At 32.0% G+C, this 12,910-nt stretch overlaps 1 protein-coding gene across 1 annotated transcript; it reads left to right on the top strand.

The window, feature by feature from the left end:
• The first annotated feature begins 1,143 nt into the window (after positions 1-1,143).
• On the top strand, positions 1,144-6,821 carry LOC105957197 (transducin family protein / WD-40 repeat family protein). The gene is made up of 12 exons (XM_012981120.2): positions 1,144-1,586; positions 2,496-3,598; positions 3,749-3,925; positions 4,081-4,194; positions 4,381-4,485; positions 4,823-4,957; positions 5,043-5,098; positions 5,190-5,292; positions 5,388-5,504; positions 5,734-5,860; positions 5,980-6,110; positions 6,213-6,821. The coding sequence occupies exons 1-12, from the start codon at positions 1,307-1,309 to the stop codon at positions 6,600-6,602; spliced, it is 2,838 nt and encodes a 945-aa protein (XP_012836574.2). The 5' UTR covers positions 1,144-1,306; the 3' UTR covers positions 6,603-6,821.
• The last annotated feature ends 6,089 nt before the right edge of the window (positions 6,822-12,910 follow it).

The raw sequence follows: 12,910 nt of genomic DNA, 5'->3' as shown, positions 1-12,910 counted from the left end.
ATAAATTTTTTTCCGGCCGGTCAACTGCCGTTGACCGCGGTCTCCGGCGTTGACTTTTATTTATTTTTATAATTTTGTTTTTTCTTAAAAAAAATATTTTAATTAATATTACTGTCATGGCTGCTAAATTACTGTCTCTGGCAGTTATTTAACTGTCGGAGACAGTAATTTAACTGTAAATTGACTTTTTTTTTTCTTCAAAAATATTTTAATTAATATTATTGTTTTTGCTACTAAATTACTGTCTCCAGCAGTTATTTAACTATCGGAGACAGTAATTTAACTGTTAATTGATTTTTTTTAAAAATATTTTAATTAATATTACTGTATTCGTTGCTAAATTACTGTCTCCAGCAGTTATTTAACTGTCGGAGACAGTAATTTAACTGTTAATTGATTCTTTTTATTCTTAAAAAAAATATTTTTAATTAATATTACTGTATTCGTTGCTAAATTACTGTCTGCAGCAGTTATTTAATTGTCGGAGACAGTAATTTAACTGTTAATTGATTTATTTTTTTTAAATTTTTTTTCTTAAAAAAAATTATTTTAATTAATATTACTGCCTTGGCTGCTAAATTACTGTCTCCAACAGTAATTTAATTGTCTTAGACAATAATATTAATAATATTACTGTTCGGGAAAATAATATTCATAATATTACTGTCCCAAACAGTAATATTACTGTCTGAGACAGTAATTTAGTAGTCAAGATAGTAGTATTAATTAAAATATTTTTTTTCTAAGAAAAACAAAATTCAAAAAAAAAAAAAAAAAGTCAACGCCGGAGACCGGCGGTCAACGGGGGTTGACCGGCCGGAAAAAATTTCAGGAAAAAAAAAGTTTTCAAAAAAAAAAAAAAAAAAATTCCGCCGGAGACCGGCGGTCAACGTCGGAATCTGGCCGGAAAAAAAACATTTTAGAAAAAAAATTATTTTCTGAAAAAAAAAAATTTGGGGGTTAATGTGATATATTTGTTTAAATCCGATGTCAATGTGTAATATTAAGGAAGTTAGAGAATAAAATTATATTATGGAGGGTATTTTATACTAAAGACATGGGGATGGGTTTAATTGAAATATTGTTTTATTTTACCAAAATACATTTAAGTCCCATGTGATGAGCCTTTTTTTTTACATACGCCCAAAAAAATAAGCAATACTAAAAGTGAAAATATACGAGACTCCCGCGGAAAACCAAAAAGCTTGAAAACCCGATCCCCGCCAAATTCACAGATCTATGTACTTGTTTACCTCCATTTCCACAAAAGAACAGAGCAACCCAAACCCTAATCACGAAAACAAAAATGAAGATCCGAACGATGAAGCTCCGAGAAGCCCACAAGAGCGGCGAAAATGGAGAGAGCTCATTGTGCTCCATTTTGTGGGATTCGAACGCCGACCACATTGTTACGGCGTCCTCTTCTGACAATTCAATTTCCATCCACGACGCCGTTTTCCAGTCTAACGCGCCTAAGTTTCTTCGCAACCACCGCGAGGGTGTTACGGCGTTGGCCCTCAGCCCTAATTCCACCTGCCTTGCTTCTGGTTCCATTGACCATTCTGTCAAGCTCTATAAATTTCCTGGTATTTTCTTCTCCTCTCTTTATTTAAGATAAGATAACCCATCTGCAACTGAGTCTATGGATTTTTACTGCTACGCTTGTAATTTTTTTGGTGTTAATTTAGGGTTTTATACAATTCGAAGTGATAAAGTTTTTTTTTTCCTTTCTTTGCAATTTTGGGAATCTGAGGCTCAAAGTTGATTTTATGTATAAGATATATACTGGGATGTGCCATTTTATCTTCATTTAAACCTCAATTCTGCTATGTTTTCAAATTGGTAAAGTATGTTTGCAGTTCGTTTGCTTAGGTTGAAGGATATCAAATTACAGCAATATCTGAAATTGGACATGTTAGTAAGTAGTATGAGATTTTGGAAAATTGACTGTTGCAACAAATTGGAAACTCAAATGTAAAAGAAATTCGATAAAGGGCACCGTTGGAATGAACTTCTTATTGTTGATATCATGGCTGCACTCGATGAACTTATCTTCATCTGCAGAGGTAATACGAAATGTTTTTGCGGTGAACCCAGTGGTGCCACTGAACTTTAACTGCTTATTGGATGATTGCTTGTTTGTGTAAAATTGCTCAATCTTTAGATTGTTGTGGCTGATCTTCATACCATTCCCAGTAGCTCAATCTATCACTTCTTTGGCAAAATAAACATGCACATAAAATGTTTATTTATTGTATTGGAAGTCTCAAATTGCTAATCAACTTCGTTTCTTCGAATTTGCCTATATATGGGGTTGATGTTAATTCATTGGCTCACTAATTCATTTTCTAAGTGAAGAAATTAATCGAAACTTCTGTGTTCCAATTATTTGTCTGTGAATTTAGATTAACTATCACACTTTAAAAAGTTTTAGTCACCATAGATACTCCAGATTGTAAGTAGTACTAATAGAAAATTTAATTATCTTTCTTCAGGTGGAGATTTTGAGACAAATATCACCAGATTCACATTGCCAATCCGCACTGTTACTTTCAATAAGTCTGGTACCATTTTGGCTGCCGCTGGTGATGATGAGGGCATCAAACTTGTCAATACAATTGACGGAACCATTGCGAGAGTTCTTAAAGGGCATAAAGGATCTGTCACTAGCTTAGCTTTCGATCCCAAAAGTGAATACATGGCTTCACTGGATTCGTTTGGGACTGTTATTTTCTGGGAACTGCAGTCTGGAAATACAGTTCATGTCCTAAAAGGTATAGCTCCTAACAATGGCTCCGATGTTACGGTGATGAACATACTTGCGTGGAGTCCAGACGGAGAAATGTTAGCAGTACCTGGTCTGAAAAATGATGTGGTAATGTATGACAGAGACACTGCCGAAAAGCTGTTTACCCTTAGAGGGGATCATTTTGAACCTATTTGCTTCTTATCTTGGTCGCCTAATGGGAAATATATGGCTACGTCTGGTTTAGACAGACAGGTTCTTATTTGGGATGTTGACAAGAAGCAGGACATTGACAGGCAGAAATTTAGTGAATGCGTATCTTGTGTGGCATGGAAGCCTCTTGGCAATGCACTTGCAGTTATTGATGTTACGGGGAAGTATGGCGTGTGGGAATCTGCTGTACCATCGACAATGAAATCTCCAACTGAAGATATTCCTGGTTTAAGTTCGAAAAATGGCAATGGGTTTCTCTTGTTTGACGAAGATGAAGCACCTAGTGTATCAGGTAATTTGAGTGATCTTAATGAAGATAACCATGGCGAATTGGAGACACCTAGCAGAAAAAGACTACGTAAGCACTCTAATTATAGTGATGACTGGGAAGAAGATTGTAATGATGAGCTGGAATCTATTCCAAAAGTTGAATCTCGTAAAAAGGCTTCTTATGGTCACAAGGAGAATCTTAACAGCAAAACGGGATCAAGAAATATGATGGTAACTGCTGGACCAAAAATACAAGAAGCTTTTCAGGCAGGAGCTACTCCCGCAGAACCTGGAAAGAGGCGTTTTCTGTGCTACAATATGCTCGGAAGTATAACCACAATGGAACATGATGGATATTCACATATAGAGGTATCCATTTATCCTTGTATTCTTTCTTCTGATGGTTAGTTTCGATTTTCTCTTAAACCATAACTATTTCGCTACATGCTTGCTTTACCACTAAAATAATATTTAAATATGATTCCTTGACAAATTACCAAATAAATGATTAAACTGCAGATAGATTTTCATGATACCAGCAGTGGTCCACGTGTTCCTGCAATGACTGACTATTTCGGTTTCACAATGGCTTCTTTAAATGAAAACGGGAGTGTATTTGCGAATCCATGCAAAGGCGAGAAGAATATGAGCACACTTATGTATCGTCCCTTTAGTAGCTGGGCGAATAACAGTGAGGTAAGACCTTTGCACTTTTTGTTTGTATGGAAAGTTATCTCTTGCAAGAACCATCATGAATGGACAGCATTTGAGTTTTCATTGGACCTTCTGATAAATAAATTTGTTATGCTCGGTTAAATATAGCTGATGTTCACTTCCTTGTGCAAATTTAGTGGTCTATGCGATTTGAAGGCGAAGAAGTTAGAGCAATAGCACTTGGAAATGCTTGGGTTGCTGCTGTTACCAGCCTTAATTTTCTTCGTATCTTCACTGAAGGTGGTCTGCAGGTTTGTAAGAGACTGTTATTTATTGATTAGTTTATCGTGTCATTGAAAAACTGCTGTCCCTTTCACTTAATTAATCTTTTGATTGGGGCTTTGACGTGAAACTGATACTATTAACAAGCCCTTGTGTTTTCTGTATTTTTGCATACTAAGTTCAATTAAAGAATCTAAATTATAATATCATGGCAGAGGTACATTCTCTCTCTTGATGGGCCAGTGGTTACTGCAGCTGGCCACAATGACGAACTCGCAGTTGTCACCCACATTTCTCCTCCTCTGCCCACAGACGAGCAGGTAGTCTTGCAATATTCTTTTCATTGTCTTTTCGATGAACATCATGTATTAGTTTATGAATGACTTCAGTAATCTGGCAGAAACTGCTAATAGGGTAATTTTTTTTAGAATATAGAGCATAAATTGGGTCTCAAAATTAAGGATTTTTTTCAGCTAACAATTGTACAACATTTAAATTTAAGCTGAAAGTCTGATACAACTCTAGATATAATGTCCCGTTTGTCATTACTTCAACATTAATAAGCGCCTGTTTATTATGTATGAATAGAACAATTCTGTACGAAATCAGGTGAATGGATTCGTATTGAAATTGTAATAAGACATTTCCTCCTTGCAGATGCTCGAATTTAGAGTGTTCAACATTTCTCATGGGACACAATCCCTCAGGGGAAGACTTCCGCTCACTCCCGGGTCATCATTGACATGGTTTGGTTTCAGTGAAGAAGGTCAACTAAGTTATTTTGATTCGAAGGTGCACATCCTTTAATTCAATTCGAATTCTTTAAAGATATCGTCTTATATACGCTCATCTAGAGTACTGAAGTGATATTTATTAGGGTGTCTTGAGGATGTTTACAAGTCAATATGGGGGTAGTTGGCTCCCACTCTTCAGGTACTATATATATATTCTAATTATAGTCTGCGCCCACACTTTTTTATAACGGCCCTTTTGCTAATAATTCATCCGAACTCCCAATCGCCAGTGCTAGCAAACTAAAGAACTCCGAGGAAAATTATTGGGTTGCTGGATTGAATGCAAGCAAGTTATTTTGCGTTGTGTGCAAGTCTCCTGAATTATTTCCACAGGTATGTGTTTCCATTCACGGATGTTGTTTTTATATCTAACTATATCGTTTTTATCCACTACTGAGAACCTTTATCTTCAATGATGGCCTTTTCAGTCCACTCCCAAGCCAATCTTGACCTTGCTAGACCTGTCATTCCCGCTTGCTTCTTCTGACCTCGGTGCAGATACCCTCGAAAATGAATTTATGATGAGCAACATGCATCTCTCCCAGGCAAGTTTGCTTCTTTCTATATTATGTTTTAGGGAGTATTTGGATGGAAGGATTTGAGGGAGGAATTTCAAATCCATAACTCTCATTTTTGAATATTTTTCGAGCAATTGTGGTAGATTTGAAATATCTTCCCATTTGGAGTTCATTTCAAATCCTCCACATTTCAAATACTTCAATCCAAACGCAGCCTTAATGGATTCTTGCTAATAACCGTTGTCAATATATTCAGATTCAGAGAAGTATAGAAGAAAGAGCAGCTTCTGGACTTGATACCACCTCGCTTGATGACGAGTCCTTCAATCTCGAAGCTTCATTAGATAGATGCATCTTGAGGCTCATTGCATCCTGCTGCAACGGTAATTATTTTTGTGACAATGCTGTCATTTTCCCTTTTTTTTTTGCTTGCATTTTCTGTTGTTAGTAACGTGATTAAAGCATACGACTTATTCAACCTATCATTCCTTTTTTTATGCAGGGGACAAACTTGTGAGAGCAACTGAACTTGGAAAACTCCTCACACTAGAGAAATCAGTTAGAGGAGCCATAAAACTCGTAACGGCATTAAAGCTACCAAATTTGGCTGAGCGCTTCAATAACATACTCGAGGTGAGATTTTAATCTCCAGCTATGGTCTCTTCCAAAGCGGCAATATCTACTTTTCTTCTAATTTTTCATTTTCTTTTTGTTCTCTCACTTGCAACATCATAGGAAAAAATGCTCAGTGAAACAGTCGGGAAAACGGCACTACCAAATAGCAGTTCCATGTGTAATGTTTCCACCAAACATGATGTCAGCAGTGCACCAGATATCAGTAAAACATCGCAAGGTGTTAGTGCACCTCCAATGCACACATTCCCATCCACTTCCTCCATAAGAAAACAAAAGGCCGACGAAGGAAATGGAAAAAACGAACAAAATCATATTGTGGCATCAGAAAAAACAACCAGTGTAGTAGAAACTAAGAAGGTGACAAAGGTGAATCAAATAAATCCTACCCGCCCGTCAAACCCGTTTGCCAAGTCATCAAGCAACCAAGAAAATTCGTCTCTGTTTGATTCTCTCAAGAAGATGAAGAAGCCTGACATTAAAGGTAAATAATACAGCCCCTTGTACTGTGGTCGTCGTGTTTTATTTCCAGGAGATTGAAGCTTAAGGAATAGTAATATCGGAATAGTTCAATTTCTCTTTAATTATATCACTAAAGGGAAAACAAACTGTGATGGTCATGTAGATCATTTGTACTGTTATTACATGTATTCATAGGAACTATGTAACTATATGAATATTTCAATTAAAGGTGTCATTCTTGCAAGAAAATATAACACTAATTGTCTGTTTCACAAGGATGTACTCCTCTTTTGCATAGTACTTCAGTGCGATGATAGAAAAACATTTCAAATAAAATAATTTACTAAAAACTTTCAATATTTTTGATATATATAATATGACAAAATAAAAAATATGGAACATGTGATATTAAAAATATGATATATCATCGGATAAAAATGTTACAACTATTTCGATCTACACACTCAAGTCCTTAATATGAAACATAGTTATAATACTGATACTAATACTTATATTGATATTGATACTAATACTGATACTCAAACTGATATCGATACTTGTACTAATACATATACTCATACTGATAATGGTAATAATACATATACGCATACTGATAATAATATTAATACTAATACGAACACTAATATTGATATTGATTCTAATACTGATATTGATACTAATACCGATATTGATACTGATATTGATATTGGTACTCATACTTATACTAATACTTACATTGAAAATGATATTGATATTAATATTGATATTGATATTGATATTAATATTGATATTGATATTGATATTAATATTGATACTGATACTGATACTGATATTGATACCAATACTTACATTAATATTGACATTAATACGAATACTCATACTGATACTCATACTAATACTGATTGTAATACTGATATACTCATACATACTGATATTAATATTAATACTAATACAAATACTAATATTAATACTGATACTAATATTGATACTCATACTCATACTGATACTGAAATTGATATTGATATTGATACTAATACTTCGATATTGATACTAATTCATCGATACTAATACCAATACTGATATTAATATTGATATTAATACTGATAATTATATTGATACTAATACATCAATATTGATAATGATATTGATACTAATACATCGATACTGATATAAATACTGATACTAATTATATTGATATTTATACCGATACTAATATTAATACTCATACTCATATAATGACACTCGTACTAATACTGATACTCATATTTATACTGATACTGATACTAATACTCATAATCATACTAATACTCATACTTAAATTGATATTAATATTGATACTCATTGTGATACTAATATTGATACTGATACTGATACTGATACTAATAGTGATGCTCATATTGATACTCATACGAATATTGATATTGATACTGCTACTCAAATAAATACTATTATCGATACTAAAATTGATACTAATACTATAATCATATAGATACTCATACTGATTCTACTACTGCCATTCATATTGATGCTAATACTGATACTAATACTGATACATATACTAATACTACTGATATTGATACTATATTCCTACTACTACTAATACTAATACTGATAATCATTTTGATACTCATATCTATGTTCATACTAATACCGATACTAATACTATTACGAACATTGATACTCATATAGATACCTGTTGATTTATATGCCTATAAATTCAGTAATTCCAAGTTGTAACAGTTTGTTTGGTTGAAACAAGATTTTAGTTACAACTGTAATTCTTGTGTTAACACAGTTATACTCTACTAAAGCAAATAAACAGAACACAAGAATTAATGTGGTTCAGACACAATTGTGCCCTACATCCACGTGGACCTGCAAACACGATTTCACTAGTTCAAATTTATAGTGTACATTAATAGGACTTAATAAAAACACTAAAGACTCCCTATTTATGTAATATGCCGTTCTTGTACACAACTCGAACTCCGTGTCTCTTCCAACAGCAGCTCCACACCGCGTGCCTAGAACTCCTTTCTGGCCTGAACTCCCTTCAGTAACGCGGTTGATCTCTCTCGAGATCTATACAATAGATATGTATAAGTTGACACATCCAACGATGGCACAGTTCTGTTCAGCAGAACGTTTCAGCGATTCTTCAAAGTTATGGAGTAATTTTTCTCCCAACAAAAGTGTCACGGTCTTTGTGAGGCGAGGAACCTTATATAGGCGTGAGGTCGGCCTCCAAAGACCTGTCTTCCAAAGGAACCGAATAACTAGGAAACAAAATCCTAATCAATATCTAACAAGAGTAAAGTACAAGGAAATAAATCTAAGTCCTAAAGTATTACAAAGGTAGGACTCTAAATTTCCAAAATAAACATGGGAACAAATCTTTGCCAATCTTTACTTCCCAAATAATTTATTATCACAAACACTTTTTAGTGCGAGCCTTCAAATAATTATAATCGCCTTCAAATAATTATAATCAATCATGGAAGTATAAGTCATTACAACTTCAATGTTTTGTAAGAATGTTTTATGTGGAATTGTTACTACAAACTTTCTACTTCATAGTATTATCATTATTAGTCTCTGGTTTCTGTCGTCCCAAGTTTTCGAATGTTTCATTTTCAACTACTGCAAAATTTAATATTGGTTGCTTGATGGTTTTTTGGGGTTGGTGCTATACATCGAATGTTGATAAATTTAATCGATATACGAAAAAAACAGTGAAAGAAAGATGATAGAAAAGAGGTTGAAAAAGAGAGAAGATTGGGGAGAACGAGTTAAAAATATATTTATTGATTTATTTATTTCTAACAAAATATAGTTAGTTTTCATTTAAATTTTATCTAAATAGATCAAATTAAATTTACTTACATTTGAAAATGAAGCCCAAATTTAATATTTGCCATTGAAGCGAAAACATTTTTGTGAAGCCCCAAAACACTCTAGCAATCCCCAAATAAGTGTTTGGGGCTTTCAATTTGGGGTCTCTCGTTGGAGTTGCCATAAACTGACAAAGGGTTCTTCGGCTGCTATTTTTCGGACTTGGAGCATAGTTGGGCTTGCTATATGTTCCGATTTCTTATAGATGTTCATAAAATAATAAAGAAATTAATTATAAAAAAAGTTCATTAAAAAAATAAGTCTCTCAATTGTGTGTGTGTGTGTGGAGAGAGAGAGGGTACATCCAAATGGCCTTCCCTTTTAAATTATACTTTGGCTCAATTATTTTATTGGGATTTTTGTGCATAATTCCCCAACCAAGCATCTTTAGGATAAAATTTATTTGAGTCCCTGACATTTGCAGTCAAAATCAAATTCATCTCCGTGGTTTTAATTGGGTTCAATGTCATCTCTGTAACATAATTTCACGGCTAAAATTCATTTTTTCTCCCAAAATACCCATATTACCCTTTTAAAACCTAGGGACTAAAATGAAACTCAGCCCAAATGCCACTTTTTTCTCTACAAAATATATTGAACTAAAATTCTATTTAATAATATTTACTAGAACTTATGGGAAACAAATCAACAAATAATTATGTATAAATGTATGTTACGAAATTAATTCTATTTCTTTTCATGTAAAATTTGTTGCTAATATTTTTTTGTTGGAAATTGATAATATTTTTTTGGTTTTGTAAATTTCTCCTGTAAAATTTTATTTTTCCCAAACCACATTTTTTTTAGGTATTTTGACATTGTATTTTTTATTATTACTTTTGGCCTCCCTAAAGTTTTTGTAAATATGTGTCTTAACTCTTAATTTTTTTGTTTCTTCTCCATAATCTTATATAAATTATACTTGTATATATCATATTTAATATAAAAATATTTAACAAAATGGTTAAAATTTGTATTTTTTTATATAATATATTTATGAATATTTATTTATTTTGGAATTTTTTTATCGGTGTCTCTTCAAAATAATATGAGACGATGCTATTAATTTCCAAAATATTTAAGTGCAATACATTAAGATTTTTTTGTCATGCTTAAAATATGAGAAAACTATAATATATATGCTATTTTAATTAAAAAATATCAATATAAACTTATTTTTTCTATGTCTTGTGAACCTAAATTTTTTTTTGAGGCGCTGCCCTGAAATTTTAGTTAGCCCCCCTATATTTTGATCCTGGTTCCGCCCCTGCTTATGAAATTAATTGTTACAACATATGGAATTAAACTAATGTTGTTATAGTCTAATGTGGTAATTCACACACCGAGAATGCAGTGTTACTAAAACATGTTTTTTTAAAGCGACAATGTTTTCTAATATTTAAGTCTATGATTTTATTTAATTTTGAAAAATGTTTTAGTAGAATAATCTTTAAATACTATATTTTTATTTGTATTTTAAGAAGAAATAACTTGTACTTTAGTAGTTAATTTATGTTTGAAGATTTGAAAAAATAATTTGCAACAAGAATTTGAAAACTAAAATAATATTTGTGTGTATTTTAGATATTGCTTGGATTAATAAGAGAAAATAATTTTGAAGATCTTGAAATGTTATTAAATATAATTTTATTTTGTGGTGTTCAGCAAAAAAAAGTATTAGGGCTGAATTTAATTTTAGTTTCCCAGGTGTTCAAGGGGTAATCTGTGCATTTTGTGAAAAATGATTAATTTTGGCAGTGAAATTGAGTTTCAGAGATGACATTAAACAAAATTAAAAACACATTGATGAATTTGATTTTGGCTGCAAAGCTCACGGACTAAAATGAATTTTACCCAGCATCTTTATTATTCTAGGTTTAGGGGTTATATCTCTTTCACCAATAAGCACATCCCTTTAATATTTATTATAAATAAAGGAAACATTCATGTATATGACAATATTAACCCCAATCATTTATACCCAATTCTTAATTGTAACCCCAATTTAATCAATTTTGTCCACAAAAATCCAATTTCGGATCGTAAAAATATCTCGTATCGTTTTGCTCCACATCTCGTAGCGTATCGTTATCGTATCGTATCGTAAGATATTTAACCAACTATTAAAATAGTAAAAAATATAAATCTATATTATAAACATGTAAAATTTATTATTACTACTCATTTCAGAACAAATATAAATTCAAGTTTCAACATCTTATTATAAAATAGGACAAAAAATATAATTGTTCATCAAATAACATCATCTAAGGGGGTGTTTGGCTAGGCTTATAAGATGTTAATAAGATGTTTAAGAGCTTATAAGTTCTTCCAATGTGTTAGGAAATTTTTTTAAAAAGATCTTAAAAAATCAAAATATAAGTTGTTGGAGTTTTTTAAAAAGTACATTTACCCCGCATATTTATTTAAGATCTTATATGAGTAAAAGTAGCTTGTAAGATTATTATCTAAACACTTCACAAAATTTATTCTAAAAATAAGACGTAACAACTTATCAACTCTTAAAACAATTTATCAGATTAAGAGTTTATCAGCTGTTTAAAATAAGCTTTAGCGAAATGGGCCATAAGTTCAAATTCGAATACCTAATTTGTAAAAATATTCGATCACTCATAATTTTAAATGGCCTTTCCTTTTAAATTATACTTTGGCTCAATTATTTTATTACCATAATCCCGTTTCGAGTAAAAATATTTTTTGGTGATATTAGTTAACAATACTTCACGGGATAAGCTTCACTTCATAGATATTTAGCTTGCATTTTCTTATACTAGTAAATTGAGTTAAAGAAGTTTCCCAAAAAAACCCGAGTTAATGGCAAGTTCACATTCAGACTCAAATTACAAGCAAAATTAAAATTAAAATCTGAGTTAATGGCAATTTCACATTCACACTCAAAACACATGCAAAAGTAAATTGAGTATATAAATATAATCAAACATATAGTAACTTGATGCAAATTCATGATCTTATTCATACTAAAACAAACAACTTTATATTTCATATATATTTTTTTGTGAATCTTATTAGTTACTATAATAAGTAAATGGATTATATAAATACATTCAATATGTTATAAATATACTAAAGAAAATCAAGTAAAACAAGAATATGGGAAATCAAATGTAAGGATAATAGAACCTTTTCTTCTTATTCTTTCTTGTTTATTCAAGTGTGTTTTAGATGCATTACAATGGCATCTATTTATAGTTCTCAAGTAGCATATTGAATACATGAAGTATTAATGAAGCCACTTAAACTCTTACGTTTTTGACATCCACACTAAATGTATAATGAATGCATTCATAACACTCCCCCTTGGATGTCAATCTTAATGGAATATGCCTCGTTAAAAACTTTGCCAGTAAAACCCAATGGGAAAAATCTGGACAAAGGAAAAAGAGTACACATCCATGTGAAGCTTG

This window comes from Erythranthe guttata, chromosome 4, assembly GCF_056151865.1.
Source record: "Erythranthe guttata isolate IM_541 chromosome 4, IM_541, whole genome shotgun sequence".
NCBI classification, from domain to species: Eukaryota; Viridiplantae; Streptophyta; class Magnoliopsida; order Lamiales; family Phrymaceae; genus Erythranthe; species Erythranthe guttata.
Note: the sequence above shows the minus strand (reverse complement) of the source record. Positions and strands in the feature narration are given on the sequence as shown.